Genomic DNA, 21,577 nt, shown 5'->3' on the forward strand with positions numbered 1-21,577 from the left:
AATGTCATGTACTACATTCTACACTGAGGTAGTTCAGAATGTAGTATGTTCTGGGGTGTCAGACCTCTTAGAGTTGCAATACTTTATGTGGTTTCTTTTATGAAATGACTGTGAGAAATACAGAGAGGTTAGATAGAAGGGCCTTAGATAATAAAACATTTAATATCATCTATTTCTATGGCTCAGACAGAGTGGCCAAGACAGGGCTCAAATCCCCGTTGCCAGGGAGATGTGTGGTATGGAGTGGGCAGCGCTACCACTAGGCCAGACTCCTGCACTCTCTCTTGGTGCATTTCCACTGAGGATTTACCCCAGTGTTTTACCCAAAAGGCTCTGACTTTTCTGTTTCCAACTGCCTGGGCTGGCACCCGTGTCTCACTGGGCCATGGCTTCGGCGGACACAATAACACTAGAGTTAACATGAACATAAAACACTGGTGACACCCTGGTGTGTGGGTAAGTTCAGGTGGCAGGTGGGGGACAGGGGAAGCAGATGGCTGCTTAGTGGCTATTCAGCAGCCTGATGGTCTAGGGGAAGAAGCTATTGGCCAGTCTGACAGTTTTGGGGGACGGGATCATCGATGGGGAATGAGGCTTTGGATATGAAATTCACATTGAAATCAAACTCTGAGCACACAGTAAATCACTCAGTAATAAAATGCTGAGTGGGTATGTGTGATGTTTCGGGAATCAAAACATTCTCACACTGTCCTTTAAAGTAAAGTACTTAAAACATTGTCTTTATTGTTTTCTGTCCCATAGAGTCAGCAGGTGACTCAACAAAATATCTGAAAAACAAATCAGCTTCTTTGGGAGAAATTGTTACTTTGGTTTGCAATAACTCAGAGACGAATGCATCATACATCTGGAAGAAGGACACAGTTCTTATTTTCTCTCATAGTGACACACTGAATAAATCTGAAAGAACATTCACCTCTGACAGGATGAGTGTTGATCCACCTACAAAGCTGACTATCTTTAATGTAGAGTTAAATGACACCGGGAGCTACAGCTGTCAAATAACAGATGATCAAACTGGAGTACGGACAATGGAGTGGAATTTGACCATCACTAATAACCTCACAGGTAATGGAAGTCATGTTCTGTTTATACTGTAACATGTGGAGAAGTAACTGTATGCTGTAATGCCAGATATACATTTCCAGAATTTTGACTTTAACAAAAATATAAATTATTGTGATAATTATTGCAAACCATCAAAACTGAATGTTATAATGCTATTATTTGGTTATTATCTCCCAATTGTTTACTATATTGTTATAAAGCAAAGGAATATAACACTTGTTTTAGACTTGTCAACTCTCCTGAAAATCCCAATTGTTTCTGTCTTAACACAGATCATGCTGAATATAACCTACGGAGGTTATTGCTCTTCACAATTCCATCTGCTATTGGTTCTCTGCATTAACATCTGTTGTATGGTCTGGCTGTGTAGGTGAGTAGCTCAAAGTAGTGTACCTAAGAGCTCAGTTCAATCACATCTGCATTGCCTAAAGCACTGTGGTCTCATTTTGTATCTATAGTTGAGTAGGAGTTATATTTTCAATAAAATACCTAATTCATGTTACCTTGTTTCTGCAGGAAACGAAAACAGGAACAGACAAGTCATTGTCGAAAACAGCAGGTCCGGGATAATGTAGCACGTCCTGTGAACAGGTCAGTGTTCCATAGCCACAGGCAAAACAGCAAAAACTGGATCAGCATCACGACCAGGTGGACTGGGGACAGCCAGGAGTCATTATGCCAGGTAGTCCCGAGGCATGGTCCTAGGGCTCAGGTTCTCCTGGAGGGGAGAGAGAGAGGAGAATTAGAGAGAGTATATTTAAGTTCACACCAGACACCAGATAAGACAGGAGACTGACCCTAGCCCCCCGGCACATAGACTATTACAGAATAGATACTGGAGGCTGAGGTGGCGATACCCCCGGACAAGGCCAAGCAGGCAAAATATAACCCCACCCACTTTGCCAAAGCACAGCCCCCACACCACTAGAGGGATATCAACAGACCACCAACTTACTAACCTTAGACGAGGCTGAGTAAAGCCCACAAAGATTTGGCTAGAAATTCTAAGGACAATGAGGAGGCCTGTGTCGTGACCATAGCATATATGTAGGTATGTACGGCAGGACCAAATCAGAGAGATAGGTAGGAGCAAGTCCATGTAATGCTTTGTAAGGTAGCAGTAAAACCTTGACATCAGCCCTTGCCTTAGTAGGAAGCCAGTGTAGAGAGGCTAACACTGGAGTAATATGATACAATTTTGGGGTTATAGTCAAGATTCTAGCAGCCATATTTAGCACTTACTGAACTTTATTTAGTAATGTATCCAGGTAGCCAGAGAGTAGAGCATTGCAGTAGTCTAATCTAGAAGTGACAAAAGCATTCGTTTTTCTGCACCATTTTTGGACAATGAGTTTCAGATTGTTGCTATGTTACGAAGATGGAAAAGAACGCTCTTGAAATTTGCTTGATATGTTCGCCAAAAGAGAGATCAGAGTAAGGCCGAGGTCCTTCACAGTATTATTTGAGACTACTGTACAATCATCAACATTAACTGTCAGATGAAACAGCAGATATCTTTGTTTCTTGGGACCTAGAACTAGCAATGTCTTTCAATAATGACAGGAATGGAGGTCTTTATTCCAGTGAGATTGCGAAAGTGAACACCACCATGTTTAGTTTTGCCCGACCAAGTTCGAGGCACAGACACCACGACCAGCCTGCTCATTAGGCAGGATTAGGCAGGCGCTTATGGTGGCAGATTGACCAGGGCTGCATTTTCTGAGCTAAACTGATCAAGACGCACGTCCAACAACAACACATAAAACCCTGACAATTTTTCTCAACCAGTGGCATATGAGAGTTTTAGGTGAGCAGTGCCCAATTTGTCAAAAGCAGGGGGCGCAACATATTTTGCTTGTCCATTCCCAGCTCGCCTCTCTAGTGTGTTGTTGGAGAGATGCACCAACGTTCTGTCAAAAAAATTATAAATCATGCAGCAGCTATAGGATATGGTAGAAAGAGAATGTGGCCTTTTCTGTAGCCTACAGGATGGACATAAAACGTATGACAATGTAATGACATGAACGCATCATGCAGGTTTCTCTAAATGGTGCTCAATAAGATACAAACAATTCTGTCATGTTAACAAACAACATATCCTAAAAACAGGACATGTCAAACTAAAATGGACAATATGGAACGGACAATCACAACTACTGTCCAGGAGTTTCACATCGTTGTCATGATTAGTGGTTTCAACTTTGTATCCCACAATTTTTGATCATAGCGAAAAAGAAAATACTTATGTATTTCCTGCTGTGTAAACACATTGCAAATAGGCTTGCGATAACTCCTCATAAAGCTGGGTATCTGATATTCAGAGTTTAAATAGCCAAATTGATTAGTCACAAGAATCAGGACTAATAAAGCCAATGCAATCGCGCTCCAGCGACTCCTGTGGCGGGCTGGGCGCAATCTACACTGACAAGGTCGCCAGATGTACTGTGTTTCCTCTGACACATTGGTGCGGCTGGATTCTGGGTTAAGCAAGCATTCTGTCAAGAAGCAGTGTGGCTTGGTGGGGTTGTGTTTCAGAGGACACACGCCTCTCCCGAGTCCATATGGGAGTTGCAGCGATGGGACAAATTGGGGAGAAAAATGGGGTGGGGGGGAATAAACAATGGTCCACTCCCCAAAGGACTTCCAGCCAACTTGATACAACGATGGGAAGCATTGGAGTCAACATGGGTCAGCATTCCCAGTCGAATGATTTCAACATCTTGTAGCGTCCATGGCCAGATGAATTGAGGCTGTTCTGAATGCAAAAGGGTGCGTAAATCAATATTAGGAATGTGTTCATAATGTTTTGTTTATGAAGGCTATCTGCCTTTTTTGATGGATTTTGCCGTAGCACAAACAAGATGCAGTCTAGACACAGCAGCAGTACACATGGAATGTAGGATGAATACGAAGGGTACGGGGCAACAGAAGGCGGACAGCAGAGGAGCTAATGATCTTGAAGCTGGTAAGGGCCGATAAACATGGGGGGGACAGTTTAAGAGACTCCACCAGGAGGGGCAGATCTCGGGTGGACAGCCATACCTTCTGCCCGAGACGATACCGGGGGCCGGGATCCGATGGTGATCCGCTTGTCATCGATACCTGGAGGTGGTCTTGACCGGGCTCTCCTACAGGTACGATGACAGCGGCGGAAAAAAACATATAGGCAGAAGGTATGCCGACCTCCGCTTCCTGCTCAGGGAAGAGCCGGGGCTGATACCCCAGGGAACTCTCAAAGGGAGATAGGCCCGTGGCACAGCAGGGAAGGGTGTTGCGGACGTATTTGACCCACACAAGCTGCTGGCTCCAGGTGGTGGGGTTGGTGGAGACAAGGCAGCGCAGGGTAGTCTCGAGGTCCTGGTTGGCTTGCTCCGACTGGCCGTTGGACTGGAACCCGGAGGACAGGCTGGCCAACGACCCAATGAGGGTGCAGAACGCCTTCTAGAACTGGGTCGAGAACTGCGGATGAAGTCAGGAACGAACTTCCGGGGTGTGTGTTGTCTCGCTTCCTCTTCCGTCTCTGGAGCAACTGCAGATGCGTGTAGTCGACTGCAGTCAAAACGTCATGACCTTTGATCACATGGTTTTTGTAAAGTTCATGCAGTCAACATGTTGGCTCAAGTCAGACAATTGTTATCCCCTTTGATAAGTGATGATCAACCATTTTCACCGACTGATCTGCTCAAATGCGCCCATTGTCTTGGAGCCGGTTTGTCATACATCATACAGTCATCCATGATACATGATCTAACACATGACTGAAAACTGTGGGTCAGGTATCCTTACGACCACTGACTGACCATATAACCACTGGTGTTGCACATTAGAGACAGACAAAGCCTTGACCAACTCTTTATTATAACCACCACTCCAAAGTCATGTCAACTCCCCATGATGAGACCTAGAACCAATAAACACTCCAGTGTGTAGTGTATATTTGCTCACATGTCCATGCATATAATTTATACACTCAATATAATCAACACATTCCTAAAAGAAGGCACCTACTGTTTCACTCACAACATATCATAAACAGAATAAATCCCTTTTTAAAAAGGTTCTGAGTGGGTAAACACACACTCTCATACACACCATACATTTTGGTACCCTTGGTTAATGAGCACTATGTACATGAAGTGCTTGGTTTTCCCCTGAGGAGAAGATTGCAGTTTGCTCTGAAGCATTTTGGTTCACTCTCAAAAAAAACAAAGCCAGAACATTTCAGAAAGTCAATATACAGTATCTATAAGCCCTGTCATTTACAGTGCTGTGCATAAAGTAATAACCAGGTAAATGCAGTGTATCTACAGCCATAAAAGCACATCGCTCTGTGCATAGTACTGTCGCAGAAAGTACATTTATGATTATAATTGGTAACATTTTAGGCATTATAATATCACCAGATTATTTCAATATTATTAAGATTTACTTTGTAAAGTAAAACTTTCTTCATCTTAGTCATTTAGCAGACACTCTTATCCAAAGCGTGTGCATACATTTTCGTACTGGTTCCCCATGGGAATCGAACCCAGAAACCTGGTGTTACAAGCACCATGCTCTACCAACTGAGCCACACAGGACTGACTATCTTAACCAGTTGAAGCAGTACCACACAGGATGCCTATTGCCCTGGGTGTGGTTTCAAAGCCAGTTATCCACTTTGACAGTGACGCTACTTTTGTACATTTAGACCAGGGACAGGCAAACTCTGGCCCACATGACCATTCAATCCAGCCCACGGGAGATACAAAATAATAAAATAAATGTGGGGGGGGAATGATAATTTAGGTTAACATAAACACTCCAGGCCACACTTGAATGTCTAAAACTAGATATAACATTATAATGGACCTATTTGATTTGATTTATTTAACTAGGCAAGCCAGTTAAGAACAAATTCTTATTTACAATGATGGCCTACCCCAGACAATGCTGGGCCAATTGTGCGCCACCCTATGGGACTCCCAACCGCAGCCAGTTGTGATTCAGCCTGGAATCGAACAAGGGTCTGTAGTGACATCTCTAGCACTGAGATGCTGTGCCACTAGGGAGCCCAATGGGTAATTTATAATGGACCCATTTACAATGGACCTATTTTCTGGCCTGCAAATTGATTCAAAAAAATGTATAGATAAAAAAAGCCCCCACAAATCTGTACGGCCCTTCATCGAATTTCTAAATCCCGATATGGCCCTCAAGCCAAAACGTTTGCCCACCCCTGGCTTAAACAATGAGGTATCCTAACATACTAAATACTCTAATACACAGGCTAATGCTAGGCTAGGGCTGGAGAGTGGATGTTTGGTGGGATGTAAACAGGGTAGCTGGTAACAGTGAGAGTGTGGAAGCCTCAGGGGTCGGCCATGCCCTCTGTGCGGTTGCAGAGCGACTCATAGAGTTCAGAGGTCAGTGAGTAGTTAGAGAAGGCCTGCTTGAATTCCTGCAGGGGGCAGTAGACTCCACTACAGCCTGGAATCAACTGGTCCTACAGACACAAAGAAACAAAGAACATAAGAGACACACACAAAAAGAGATCACTAACTTTCTCAGAGAGAAAGAGGGTCCCGAAAGTGTTTAAATATGAGCCTTGCCTCTTCCCTAGCACACTTGCGCCCTAGACCAAGTTCTCAGTTCGGAAAATATGGCACTGGACAATGTGACCGGGAAGATTTAAATTTACCTGCAATTTGAGAAATGTACCGGACCCATAAGCATTGGATGTATAACCCATTAGGGCAAATACAACTATAGTTATTTAAGGTAAGCTATTTCAATCAAATGTATCAATCAAATGTATTTATACATTTATAAAGCCCTTTTTACACCAGCTGATGTCACAAAGTGCTATATATTTCAAAAATCTTTCCAACAATCTCATCCTCAATAATCACCAATCCTTGGTGTGTAAGAACAAGGGCAGTTATAGGCTATGAGCTCTATGCACTAATTTCTTTAGCCACCAATGGGTCACGGTGTGTCAATACGGCAGAGGCTGGTGATCTCGCATTAGTTAATTTTTAACTTTTAGATTTTAATCATTTCAATTCAGATTATGATTAACCACATGACAATGATTTTGAGAAACAAAAACGTTATTGATAAAATAAAACTAATCCACAAAAATGATTATATGAAAATCATAACTGGCATGCATAACGGTAGACATGGCAGGATAAATTGTAAGCTTCCCCAAACTTGAAACTCATGTGCCACCTATGAAGTCTTAATAAAAATAATTGCCTACACGTTTCCATGGTCAGATTTAGCATATAGGCTACTTTGAAGCAAGGTAAAACAGGCCTCATAATATGAAATAAAACATTCAGGTTTCAAACAATTAAGTATGTTTTCAAAATGCATACTGCCTTCAGCTCACATTGTAAAGTGGAGGGTGACACACTGACTGCCTTTTTGACTGCACTTGAATGGTGAATGGGAGGCGATCTTTTAATCATACACCAAAACTGTTTTAACACACAGGCCGATTTAATTCCATAAAATGATGCTAGATAACCTATAGACCAGTGGAGGAAGGCTCCTAATAATGTCTGAAACGGAGTGAATGGAATCAAACATAGTTTCCATGTGTTTGATTCCATTCAACTGATTCCACTCCAGTCATTACCACAAGCCGTTCCCCCCAATTAAGGTGCCACCAACCTCCTGTGCTATAGACCGATAAGCATGATGGTCAAATGTATTTCCATCAACTGGTATTTCCATCAATGAATAAAAAGCATTATTTTGCAATGGGATATTTTTCCTGGGTGGCAACAGTTTAATTGATCGGTTTTTCATTTATTTAATTTGGGCCAAAATCCGGAAATTGCCGGCTAACGGAAACCCTGCCCTAGACCATACCTTGCCAATGTAGGACACTTTGACAAAGGCCTCTTTGGTTTGCCTGTGTTGATGCAGCTCCAGGGTGATGTCAGCGGCGTACGGTGGCCATTGCATGTCAAAAACCCCCAGAGCCATGAGACATGGCATCAGAGTGGTGTCGTGGGCAGAGTACAGGAACAGCTTCCTGAGAGAAAAAACACATATGTGAAAATGCCCTCAGAACACTTCTGATGTTCAGAAACAAGTAGGGGTAGGGAACGAAAAACGAAGAATGTGCCATTTAGAAAATTACATTTGCTACCATCAAGTGGTTGGGTTGATATCTGCAGCTCAATAAATCTCTTATTGGCTGTGTTTTATATTGCAGTCCTCTAGTACCCCCCCCCCCCAAACAGTACATATTTTGTTTGTGGCCCTGGACAAGCACACCTGATTCTACATGTCAACTAATCATCAATCCCTTGCAGGCACTCCCTTCTCAAATCAAACCGTAATCTGCACCACTCATTCATGTTGTCACCAAGGCAGCATGATGCATCGTTCAGAAACATGCATCTCTTTTCCATAAAATACAGTGGGGCAAAAAAGTATTTAGTCAGCCACCAATTGTGCAAGTTCTCCCACTTACAAAGATGAGAGAGGCCTGTAATTTTCATCATAGGTACACTTCAACTATGCCAGACAAAATGAGAAAAAAAAATCCAGAAAATCACATTGTAGGATTTTTATGAATTTATTTGCAAATTATGGTGGAAAATAAGTATTTGGTCAATAACAAAAGTTTCTCAATACTTTTTTATATACCCTTTGTTGGCAATGACAGAGGTCAAATGTTTTCTGTAAGTCTTCACAAGGTTTTCACACACTGTTGCTGGTATTTTGGCCCATTCCTCCATGCAGATCTCCTCTAGAGCAGTGAATGGCCAGGCCACTCCAGGACCTTGAAATGCTTCTTACGAAACCACTCCTTCGTTGCCCGGGCGGTGTGTTTGGGATCATTGTCATGCTGAAAGACCCAGCCACGTTTCATCTTCAATGCCCTTGCTGATGGAAGGAGGTTTTCACTCAAAATCTCACGATACATGGCCCCATTCATCTTTCCTTTACACGGATCAGTCCTGGTCCCTTTGCAGAAAAACAGCCCCAAAGCATGATGTTTCCACCCCCATGCTTCACAGTAGGTATGGTGTTCTTTGGATGCAACTCAGCATTCTTTGTCCTCCAAACATGACGAGTTGAGTTTTTACCAAAAAGTTATATTTTGGTTTCATCTGACCATATGACATTCTCCCAATCTTCTTCTAGATCATCCAAATGCTCTCTAGCAAACTTCAGATGGGCCTGGACATGTACTGGCTTAAGCAGGGGGACACGTCTGGCACTGCAGGATTTGAGTCCCTGGCGGTGTAGTGTGTTACTGATGGTAGGCTTTGTTACTTTGGTCCCAGATCTCTGCAGGTCATTCACTAGGTCCCCCCGTGTGGTTCTGGGATTTTTGCTCACCGTTCTTGTGATCATTTTGACCCCACGGGGTGAGATCATGCGTGGATCCCCAGATTGAGGGAGATTATCAGTGGTCTTGTATGTCTTCCATTTCCTAATAATTGCTCCCACAGTTGATTTCTTCAAACCAAGCTGCTTACCTATTGCAGATTCAGTCTTCCCAGCTTGGTGCAGGTCTACAATTTTGTTTCTGGTGTCCTTTGACAGCTCTTTGGTCTTGGCCATAGTGGAGTTTGGAGTGTGACTGCTTGAGGTTGTGGACAGGTGTCTTTTATAATGATAACAAGTTCAAACAGGTGCCACTAATACAGGTAACGAGTGGAGGACAGAGGAGCCCCTTAAAGAAGAAGTTACAGGTCTGTGAGAGCCAGAAATCTTGCTTGTTTGTAGGTGACCAAATACTTATTTTCCACCATAATTTGCAAATAAATTCGTGAAAAATCCTACAATGTGATTTTCTGGATTTTTCCCCCTCATTTTGTCTGTCATAGTTGAAGTGTACCTATGATAAAAATGACAGGCCTCTCATCTTTTTAAGTGGGAGAACTTGCACAATTGGTGGCTGACTAAATACTGTTTTGCCCCACTGTATATGTTCAAATTTTCAAAATAATTTTCATTGGGAAGGCAGATAAATCAAAAGCAATCACTTTTGCATGTGAAAACACTGAATCTTACTCATCTTGGACAGGTAGCACTGGATGTGCTACCTGTCCCAGACCTGCTGTTTTCAACTCTCTAGAGACAGCAGGAGCGGTAGAGATACTGCAGGAGCGGTAGAGATACAATGATCGGCAAAGAAAAGCCAACTGACATTTACTCCTGAGGTGCTGACTTGTTGCACTCTCGACAACTACTGTGACTATTATTGTTTGACCATGCTGGTCATTTATGAACATTTTAATATCTTGGCCATGTTCTGTTATAATCTCCACCCGGCACAGCCAGAAGAGGACTGGCCACCCCTCATAGCCTGGTTCCTCTCTAGGTTTTCTTTCTAGGTTTTGGCCTTTCTAGGGAGTTTTTCCTAGCCACCGTGCTTCTACACTTGCATTGCTTGCTGTTTGGGGTTTTAGGCTGGGTTTCTGTACAGCACTTTGAGATATCAGCTGATGTAAGAAGGACTATATAATTACATTTGATTATTATTATTTTTTGTTGTTGATTAATCCACATGCAAAATCTAGGTCACTTCGTCGTTGGCCAGAGCGGGGCACCCGGTTCACGGCCGGGAGGCAGCTCCGGTTCACAGCCCCATTCAAAATTAATGCAATCAAAAGTAAAACTAACTCACCTGTTGGACTCTGAGGTTGTGCCCTGTAGATGGTCTTCAATGTTGCCCATCAGGGTGTGGAAGAGGGGACCCACACACAGCTGCAGGTTCTCCCTGATCACAACAAGCAAACCTCAGACAAGATGAAGGAAACAACAACTGTCTTGGGGGAATTTATTTCTGAATGTGGAATAAGAAAGCAGCTTATGCTCATGAAACTATATTGTCTCTGTTCTACTACCCGGCCCTCTACACAGGCCCATCTGTATTTACATCCCACTACCCTTTGACCCCTGACCTCTTGCTGGGTTCGTAGATGTGACAGATCATCTCCACAGCTCTCTGCTCCACTGTGGTCCTCCAGGAGTCCAGGATTGGTGGGCAGGGCAGTCCGTGTGTCTGATATAACACACACACACACACACAAACACTTTGTCATGTTAACATCTCCATGCAATGCAAACAAAATGACTAAGTCATTTTGCTGTAACTAGCAAAAGGGAAGGGAAGTAAGGCGCAGGAGAGCAAAACTGGGTATTCAACAGAGCAGTTATATTCATAAAACCCCTGGAAACCAGAACAATAAACAAATGGGTACAAAACCCATCGCGCACCAGAGAAAATGTGCACATGCACTTACAATAAACAATTCTGTACAAAGACATGGGGGGAAGAGGGTTAAATACACAACATGTAATGAGGGATACTGAGACCAGGTGTGTGAGAAGACACGACAAAACAAATGGAAAATGAAAAAATGGATCGATGATGGCTAGAAGACCGGCGACACCGGGCGCCGCCCGAACAAGGAGAGGAACCGACTTTGGCGGAAGTCGTGACAATGACAGTATCACTATTTATACCTTTGGATCTCATAATACATTTTGTCAAGAAAAGGTTTGAAATTAAGAATATATATATTTGTTGCATTGTGTCACCTCTCTGGCCACCATGTCATCCCTGATGAGGATGAAGTCAACCCGTTGGTGGGCAGCGATGCCCAGAGCACTCTGGATGCTCCTCAAGTCCGCAGCGATGTCTGGCAGAGTGGACGACTCCGCCCAGCGATGACTACAGCACACACAGACACAGCCAATCACAAAAATCAACAAGACAGAAACAACCAATCACAAACATTAAAGAGTGAGAGATCCAGCCAAACACAAAAATGTATAGGAAAGGGACCCAGCCAGTCACTCACTAACCCGCTGAGGTGTTTGAGCAATCTGCACCCGTGGTAGTTAGGGTACAGGATCTCTGACTCTGCCTCAGTCGTCAGAATGGAAACCATGTCTTCAGAAGAAGAGGGGGAGCAACATTAGGAGATCGGAAATACTGGTCTTTGACACACACGCCTCATACTCACATAAACAAACAAACATACAGTGACACCTACCACTCTGGCTTTGCTGGAACAGCCCTGCCACCAGGCACTTGGCAGACTCTATGGTCCTTACAATGTTAGTGGAACGCACACTGGGAGAGAGAGACGAAACGGCATATATATTAGAAGAATATATCAATGTCTTGTACATGTACTGTGGTATTATGTCTTCAACCTTTATGTTACCTAGCCTGATGTTACCTAGGTGACAGCTCAGGTGGGCCTTTACGCTTCAGCAAAAAAGGAAAGGAGGGGTGCTCAACAACAATGACAAAATCAATCTCTGTCTTGTTTTGTTGAGTGCTCCAACTCCTTTTTACCTCGAATTAGTCCATTTGGAAGTTTTTCTGAGTAAGCCATTCTCGTTACCTAGGTGACCTATATGTTAGCTAGGCTGATGTTACTTAAGTTACCTTCATGTTACCTAGATGCGGATCTGAGTTGGCTACAGAACGTGACTACCAGGCTATTGACAAGAGCACATGTGGCTGTGGTACATATCAGACCTCTGTAGGGCTGAAGGTGGGGGTTGAGAAAGGCTATGGTACTTCCTAGACCTCTGTAGGGCTGAAGGTGGGGGTTGAGGAAGGTTGTGGTACTTACTAGACCTCTGTAGGGCTGAAGGTGGGGGTTGAGGAAGGCTGCAGTACTTACTAGACCTCTGTAGGGCTGAAGGTGGGGGTTGAGGAAGGCTGCAGTACTTACTAGACCTCTGTAGGGCTGAAGGTGTGGGTTGAGGAAGGCTGCAGTACTTACTAGACCTCTGTAGGGCTGAAGGTGGGGTTGAGGAAGGCTGTGTCCTTGATGTACCTCTTCCTCAGCCTCTCTCCCAGCTCATACAGCTGTTGCATGCCCACCGTGGTCAACTGACCTGGGTACGTACCCCCCTTCAGGGGAAAAGGACAGGGGTCAAAGGTTACAAACAAGCAAGATTTCTGGCTCTCACGGACCTGGAACAAGTCTAATAAATCCATTTGGTCTGACGGAGCAGTGGACATACTCGGTATACAAATCACAAAAGAAAGACATGATCTCATGCCAATAATTTTTATAGAAAGTTAGCAAAAATACACAAGATCTTGCTACCATGGAAAGGAAAATACCGGTCTATTTGTGGAAAAATCACCCTGATTAACTCTTTAGTTTAATCACAGTTTACCTATTTGCTTATGGTTTTGCCTACACCTAGTGACCTGTTTTTTTAAATTATATGAACAAAAATTATTCAATTTTATTTGGAACGGCAAGCCAGATAAAATTAAAAGGGCCTATTTATATAATGAATATGAATTCGGAGGGCAGAAATGATTAAATATTAAAGCATTAGACCTCTCACTAAAGGCAAGTATAACGACCACTGCCTTGCTAAAGAAGCTGAGGGTAAAGGTGATGGACTGGCCAAGCATGTCTCCAGTCATAAACCCTATTGAGCATCTGTGGGGCATCCTCAAACGGAAGGTGGAGGAGTGCAAGGTCTCTAACATCCACCAGCTCCGTGATGTCGTCATGGAGGAGTGAAAGAGGACTCCAGTGGCAACCTGTGAAGCTCTGGTGAACTCTATGCCCAAGAGGGTTAAGGCAGTGCTGGAAAATGATGGTGGCCACACAAAATATTGACACTTTGGGCCCAATTTGGACATTTTCACTTAGGTGTGTACTCACTTTTTTTGCCAGCGGTTTAGACATTAATGGCTGTGTGTTGAGTTATTTTGAGGGGACAGCAAATGTACTGTTATACAAGCTGTACACTCACTACTTTACATTGTAGCAAAGTGTAATATTTTCAGTGTTGTCACATGAAAAGATATATTCAAATATTTACAAAGATGTGAGGGGTGTACTCACTTTTGTGATATACTGTATATATTTACCCCAAAATTATATGGGGGATTGGAAATGATGCAGACAATTACATTGATGGAAGCAACATTCTTTCCGCAATATTAAGCTGATCCACAAAAAATAAAAATTAAATATTTTTTTACATTTAAAAATAATAATAAAATAAATCCATTTAATAAAACAATAAATCATTTTTTTAAAGACAGATCTAAAGAAACATGATATGAAGAAAATGTAGTCCATTTCAGAAGAACATAAGTTGTCCTTATGTTGTGCCCAGAACTGGCTATGCCATATGGCTGTGGGCTACACTAGTTCATATAGCTGACAAGATTTGCTTATAATTCCGTGGCATTTTCTTATATTATGAAGAAAACAATTGAACATAGCTGAATAAAATAGAAAGGATATTTTCTCCAAACGATTTGAGGGAGTGAGCACATGTAGCTATTCTGTGTATTGCAGTTAGGAAATAAACAGGTCCTCCTATATGCCTAATTTAGTTATTTATGCAACTTTAGTTGCGATACAAATGTTGGGCTATTTGTTTTGATTATTAATACATTCTAAGGCTGGATGATGTGACTCTAATGATGATTTGAAAACAGTTGCATGAAAGTTATGAGCTCTGCTTTGTTATTTGCACAGGCTGTACACACTTTATCAGTCTCTCATTCACAATTTGACAAGCATGTTAATGCCTCAAAATGTCAATCTACCATCCCCCATGGTACAAAGGTTGACCTATTCTATTCTGTGCGAGAAATAAATATTTTGAACATAGTCTTGGACAGTTGTGGGTTGCGATAGATCCCAAATGAATACAAGCACTAGCATTTTTAAGCAATGAGGACTGATGCAACAGATCAGAACGTTTTGCTTAAAATGTTGTTAAACTATTAGGCTATTTCTTTACATTATAAGAGCATCAATGCGCACATTGCAGTAGGCTATAAGCGCGAATGATCCAAAATGCAATCAATTAAAAGGAAAACACCATTTTCAAAAGTGACCGCAAATACGATTATGCATGTAAGTTTATTTTAAAGGTGCATTTTTATGGTGAAAATTATCTTCCCAAAACTTGAAACTCACGCGCTGCATATGCATGCCAATTAGGCTCTACAGCCGTTGTAAAGTGGATTAATGTGCTTAATTTTAAGAAGCCATTTGGCCACGTTAGTTGTGATACAAATCGTATCAAAACATATAGGCCTATTGGCTACGTTACATGGGGTGATCAACTATGATTCGAAAAAAGGGCATGCACCGTTTCTTGCCTTACTGCACACAAGCTGGGCATTTACTTATTTTATATATGCTTCATTCACAAGTGATAATATATACAGTACCAGTCAAAAGTTTGGACACCTACTCATTCAAGGGGTTTTCGTTATTTTTACTATTTTCTACATTGTAGAATAAGACATCAAAACTATGAAATAACACATTTGGAATCATGTAGAAAACAAAAAAAGTGTTAAAGAAATGTATTTTATATTTGAGATTTTTCAAAGTAACCACCCTTTGCCTTGATGACAGCTTTGCACACTCTTGACATTCTCTCAACCAGCTTCATGGGGAATGCTTTTCCAACATTCTTGAAGGCGTTCCCACATATGCTGCGCACTTGTTGGCTGCTTTTCCTTCATTCTGCTGTCCAACTCATCCCAAACCATCTCAATTGGATTGAGGCCGGGTGACTGTGGAGGCCAGGTCATCTGATGCAGCACTACATCACTCTCCTTCTTGGTCAAATAGCCCTTAACACACCTCCAGGCTGTGTTAGTCATTGTCCTGTTGAAAAATTATTATAGCCCTAAGCCCCAAACCAGATGGGGTGGCATATCGCTGCAGAATGCTGTGGTAGCCATGCTGGTTAAGTGTGCCTTAAATTCTAAATAAATCACTGACAGTGTCACCAGCAAAGCACCCTCACACTTCCTCCTCCATGCTTCACGGTGGGAACCACACATGCAGAGATAATCTGTTCACCAGTCTGTGTCTCACAAAGACACGGCAGTTGTAATCAAAAATCTCAAATCTGGACTCAACAGACCAAAGGACAGATTTTCACCATTCTAATCTCCATTGCTCAAGTTTCTTGGCCCAAGCAAGTCTCTTTTTATTATTGGTGTCCTTTAGTAGTGGTTTATTTGCAGCAATTCTACCATGAAGGCCTGATTCAAACAGTCTCCTCTGAACAGTTGATGTTGAGAGGTGTCTGTTACTCGAATTTTGTGAAGCATTTATTTGGGCTGCAATTTCTGAAGCTAGTAACTCTCATGAAATTTTCCTCTGCAGCAGAGGTGACTCTAGTTCTTCCTTTCCTGTGGAGGTCCTCATGAGAGCTAGTTTCATCATAGCGCTTGATGGTTTTTGCGACTGCACTTGAAGAAACTTTAATGATGGACTGTCGTTTCTCTTTGCTTATTTGAGCTGTTCTTGCCATAATATGGACTTGGTCTTTTATTAAATAGGGCCTCTGTATTTTTTATTTGTATTTATTTCACCTTTATTTAACCAGGTAGACTAGTTGAGAACAAGTTCTCATTTGCAACTGCGACCTGGCCAAGATAAAGCAAAGCAGTTCGACACATACAACAACACACATGGAATAAACAAACATCCAATCAATAATACACTATATATACCAGCCCTACCTTGTCACAACACAACTGATTGGCTCAAACGCATTAAGAAGGAAAGACATTTCACAAAATAACTTTTGACAAGGCACACCTGTCAATTAAAATGCATTCCAGGTTACTACCTCATGAAGCTGGTTGAGAGAATGCAAAGAGTGTGCAAAGCTGTCATCAAGGCAAAGGTTGGCTACTTTGAAGAATCTCAAACATAAAATATATTTTGATTTGTTTAACACTTTTGGTTACTACATGATTCCATATGTGCTATTTCATAGTATTGATGGTCTTCACTATTTTTCTACAATGTAGAAAGTAGTAAAAATAAAGAAAAACCCTGGAATAAGTAGGTGAGTCCAAACTTTTGACTGGTACTGTAATTCCCAAGTGATAGGTGAAAATATTAGACTATCAGACTGTTCTTGATTTAATATTGTCTTTACATATACTAAATAATATATGTGTGACATTTGTTTTGATTTAGAATGGACCATTATCATGCATCTGTCTGGATACTGGGGCAGGGGGAAAAATATGCACTTATTTATGCACTTAAAAAGCGAATGGAGGACGCTTTTCCTGCGGTTCATTTTCATGCCAGCCAGTTAGGCTATACTCCTGTTGTAAAGGAAAGAAATGTGCTTAATATTAGGAAAGTTGAGAAATAAATGTAGTAGGTCTAGCCTATAGAAACTGATGGGATATGCCTCTTTTTAAATAGAGGCCATCACATTCTCACGCAATTGCATAGCCTGTAGAAATGTTGCGCAACATGAGCTCTCATGAAGTGTTTGATAAGATTTTCAATTACATTTGCATTGATGTCAGAGTGATTAGAAGAACAATAGCGTGCTGAGCACCAGACAGTTAGCAAGACTACTAATGACCATCAGCAGCATCAGAGCTTGGAGAAGCCTAATTACTGTGACTAAACAGTCCCGTGGAATTTGACTGCCTTCATGACTCGTGACAGCCGGTGTGGCAGAAATACGGTCACCGTAACAGCCCTAACCATACTTATCAAAGCGCCTACTCCTCGCCCTGACCCTATCTCTCTAGGTACAACTTCCTCTGCTCACACACACACACACTCACACTCAGTATGTTGGCCCGGTAGCTGTCCTCCACCGGTGAGGAGGGCCGTGGACCTCCTTCCAGGTCTGTCACCACATAGTTGATATGTGTGTGTGCTGGGGGTTCCAGGAGGTTAGGCACCCACTGGGCCTGAGAGACAGGACAAGGAAGTATTTTAGCTTTTCAGATACTGGTGACCATACCTTCAGCATGCATTGTCTTGTCAATGAGGCTAAACGTTTAAAAATATATATATATATTATTTTTTAAACCTTTATTTAAGTAGGCAAGTCAGTTAAGAACAAATTCTTATTTTCAATGACGGCCTAAGAACAGTGGGTTAACTGCCTTGTTCAGGGGCAGAACACAGGCAGAGATGGAAAAGGAAACAAGACATCCCACTCCCTCATTTGTTCTGGTTAATGAATTAAGTGAATACATTAAGTAGATCATTCACACCCAGCTGCTAATGCATTGGTGCCTATGGGAGAGCCACCCCGTTAAGCAGACCGGAACTCATATTGTTTTCAACGGTAAAAGGCATGAGTGGGACATCTTAATGTATTATTTATTCACCATATTTGACACAAATGGTCCCTCACCTCCATGACATCCGGTATAGACTTCAGCGGAGTTCGGGCTCCGTGGCGGAACAGGACTTGCACGAGTTTGAGCTCATAAGGAGAAGGTGGTTCCGTGCATGCGGTGGTCGAACCCGTCTGAGTCGTTTCCGTCTTCTTCTGAGACCAGAACATGGATCCAAACGCCATGGATACCGAGCCCAGAACACCTGCTTTGGTCCAGAGCTTCCTCATCCTCATGATTACTGTGCTGCCGAGACAGACCGCACAAGTACAACATTGAAAACATATTTAGCTAGCAGTCAATAATTTACAACGAACCAGTTCATGATCTTCATACATTGTAATGTCAGCGACTCCAGAGTTTATTACCGGGTAGTTATACAACTGCAGTATGGTTGAACCTGGCACTTGATATTTTGGTGGCGATGGCAGCAAGTTTTGAAGCAGGAGCTACGAACAAGTTGGCTGCCACTGAGCTAATGACTCTTAGCTAGCTAGCCGTCAAGATCGAGCAGTTGCTGCAGACTGAAGGTTAGCTAGCTATCAACAAATGTCAACTCATAAGCTAGTTAATGTCAAACGTAAGAAATAAGTCATTATATCGATTAGGGGTTAGCTAACGTTACATCTCAAGCTACTTGAATGGCACACGGCTTTGAACTCAAATGTACTTACGTTTAATAAGCACTGGAACAGTTAACTAGCCAACAAATTTTTCAGATAAAAATCCCCTATGGACTAACTCAGGCTATTTTGAAAACACTGCACCGGTTAAGGATAAAAGGTTTTTTGGAATATGTAGTCCTTTCTGGTATGATCCATGCTTTCAAAGCGAATCAATGGTAGCGGTAAACTACTCTTCCCGAAAAAGCTGCCCACAAACGTCATTTCCCTCTTCCCCCCTTAAACTGTTTTAGGCCAGTTTTTAAAATAATTTTATTAGTAAACCAAGATATACAACATTCTTTCGTTTCCTATGGGAACAAATGAGCCATGGTGGGCAGAACATACAAGAAGGGGCAGAGCCAAGCACGAGCTAACGAGATCCTATTGGCGCGCTCTAGCAATATCTGCATATTTCCGTGAGAGAACGCCTAGTCTGTGAAGCGCGCGTGACTCAATTAGCCTTTGTGCTCTTTAAACAACGCGATTTTTGCAAAGGTAAAAGTCTACACATTTTAGTCCACTCTGTTGGTAACAGATGTAAGTTTTGGGAACAGAAAACTGTATTGACGTCAAATGTTTCATCGATGTGAAAATTTGCAGAATTTCGGCCAAAATCTTCTCCCACTGCCCGCAATTGGGCTTCCTCTCAATACCATATTTGGTAGTGAATGGAAACGCCAAGCAGATGCTTCACAATACATCCAGTGAAATATCTGTCTCGTTGTTCTATCTGTGCTTTTTTACACACGAGTGGAGGTCCTCGGGACAGGTTGAAGACAGGTCTGTCAAATAAATTTCAAACAGTGTTTACCAAAGTGCCAATATTTATTAGAGTTGGGCAGCAGGGCAAGAAATAATGTTATATAAATTACATTCAGCTGGAAGATAGCACAGGCATGATAAACACGGTAGGAACACGGTAGGATGATTAACACACTAGTGGTAAAAGCGACCATTAATTCATAACTCGATTTGCCTCTGCTGTCTAACAAAAATAGTCTTAAGAGGACAGCCAGTCCCGGAGCTCTCTGGGGTAGTGGTGGATCAAGACAAAAATACAAATAATTTGTTTATTAGTTATTACCATGTTATTCGTTTGTTGGTAAAACTCAGGTTACGATGAAAAGCATTTGTTCTCAAATTCTTGAGTACTGGAGCTAAACAGATACTAAGTAGAGCGTTCTTAAAAGTGCAGGTAATAGCAGATAATCCACAGAAGTTACGTGAATATGTCACAGCACGCGTAAATCTCCAGCACTCAAATTAGGTTCTATTGAAGAGGCACATCAAAGCACAGCACACAGTGAAGCCACACAGAGCTATAATATTAAATACAGCAAGTTAACTACTAAATGGCTGATGCTCAAGGCTAATTATAAAAATGTAGTCCTTCCCCTTTAAAACACACAATGATGTAAATAAAAACCATGTTCCAAGAAAGTAGTGCTTTACCTGAATGAGCTACACGGTGCCACACCTAGAAACAAACTATATACTTAAAATCACATTTTATTGGTCACATACACATGGTTATCAGTTACTGCGAGTGTAGCGAAATGCTTATGCTTCTAGATCCGACAGTGTTGTGTTGTGTTGTTTTACAAGGTTGTTTTAAAGTAGATACAAGTTGGATGTTAAGATGTATTCACATCTTCTAATGATGAAGCTGATAGTCATCACTATATGGTCAGACAGGCAATATGGCTAAAAATGAATATCCATTGATGATCATGGTAGCCAATTCATTATATGTAAGGCCATGAGTAGTGTGAATAAAGGCTATTTGAAGGAACGAGTAAAAGCCAATTTATGCTTGATATGAAAATGTGGTCGGAGGCTTCATATGAATGGTGTGACGCAATTGCGGAGGCTCCAGAGCCCAAATCAGCTCTGTACCGCATCTCTGTGCGCCTCTCAAATTTTCTAACAATACGGAGGGCTACGTATAGCTCCGCATTGACATGATTGGTTGACGGTAGGTGTGGGGGGGGGGCGGTACATCCTGTATAAACACAAACACACTTCCTTGACAACTTCTTTCACAATAGCTCTGCTCTGCTTCGCTAGGTGCAAGAAGCATGAATGCCCTGAAGTATGAAAGCCCTGAAGTATGAATGCCCTGAAGTATGAAAGCCCTGAAGTATGAAAGCCCTGCAGAGGCTGCATCGTAGTAAATGCTGTACTGCCTCTTCAAGTTGAGCCTTTAAGATTGCATGTAGACCTACAGTAGACAGGTTAGATATAGGGTGGGAACCATGGTTTTATTTTGTGTTTCCCAGGGGATCCTAATTGAAGAAGGACATGACAGAATGCATAAAACCACCCGGACGGCCAGGGATGGAGTTAGGGATTGAGGCCAAAGGCAGGGGCCAGTCTGCCATACTATTTTTGTCCAGACATCATCAGATACATGGCTACACATACATGTCCTCCTCCTCAATGACGATGGCAGTATTATCAGAAGCACCTGTCTTTTTACTAAAGAAATGTGTTAACTAAGGTAATTTAACTGTTAAAATTAAATATGATTTATTTTTCCTTTTCTCTGCCCTGCTCTGAAAGAGCCTAATTTCTGCAGTTTAATTTAAATAAAAATCACTTTTGCAATCATATCTCATGAAACAATGAATGGGAACTCTGTCAGTGTCACGCCTTGGTCTTAATATTTTGTGTTTTC

At 42.1% G+C, this 21,577-nt stretch overlaps 1 protein-coding gene across 3 annotated transcripts; it reads right to left on the reverse strand.

The window, feature by feature from the left end:
* Positions 1 to 4,922: 4,922 nt before the first annotated feature.
* On the reverse strand, positions 4,923 to 19,200 carry LOC115115206 (lysophosphatidic acid phosphatase type 6-like). Of its 3 annotated transcripts, none has more exons than XM_029643702.2 (11): positions 18,910 to 19,200; positions 18,253 to 18,476; positions 17,672 to 17,800; positions 12,846 to 12,976; positions 12,102 to 12,181; positions 11,911 to 11,998; positions 11,644 to 11,776; positions 11,004 to 11,104; positions 10,727 to 10,819; positions 7,948 to 8,113; positions 4,923 to 6,571 (listed from the first exon to the last, which is right to left on the reverse strand). In XM_029643702.2, exons 2-11 carry the CDS (start codon positions 18,469 to 18,471, stop codon positions 6,437 to 6,439), a joined length of 1,275 nt encoding a protein of 424 aa, XP_029499562.1. In that variant the 5' UTR covers positions 18,472 to 18,476; positions 18,910 to 19,200; the 3' UTR covers positions 4,923 to 6,436. The 3 variants fall into 3 exon arrangements, with proteins under 3 accessions (XP_029499562.1, XP_029499560.1, XP_029499561.1); XM_029643700.2 differs by having other exon boundaries at positions 18,253 to 18,481; XM_029643701.2 differs by lacking the exon at positions 18,910 to 19,200 and adding an exon at positions 18,604 to 18,868 and having other exon boundaries at positions 18,253 to 18,481.
* Between the last annotated feature and the right edge of the window lie 2,377 nt (positions 19,201 to 21,577).

Source organism: Oncorhynchus nerka, linkage group LG3 (genome assembly GCF_034236695.1).
Source record: "Oncorhynchus nerka isolate Pitt River linkage group LG3, Oner_Uvic_2.0, whole genome shotgun sequence".
NCBI lineage: Eukaryota > Metazoa > Chordata > Actinopteri > Salmoniformes > Salmonidae > Oncorhynchus > Oncorhynchus nerka.

Bases quoted from the DNA above. Each gene is read 5' to 3' on its own strand.
- LOC115115206 (XM_029643702.2), bottom strand. From the start codon at position 18,471: ATGAGGATGAGGAAGCTCTGGACCAAAGCAGGTGTTCTGGGCTCGGTA. The intron at 11,999-12,101 runs GTAGGTGTCACT...CTTCTTCTGAAG, and splicing joins GTTCCAGCAAAGCCAGAGTG to ACATGGTTTCCATTCTGACG. The intron at 10,820-11,003 runs GTCAGGGGTCAA...TGTTGTGATCAG, and splicing joins ATCTACGAACCCAGCAAGAG to GGAGAACCTGCAGCTGTGTG.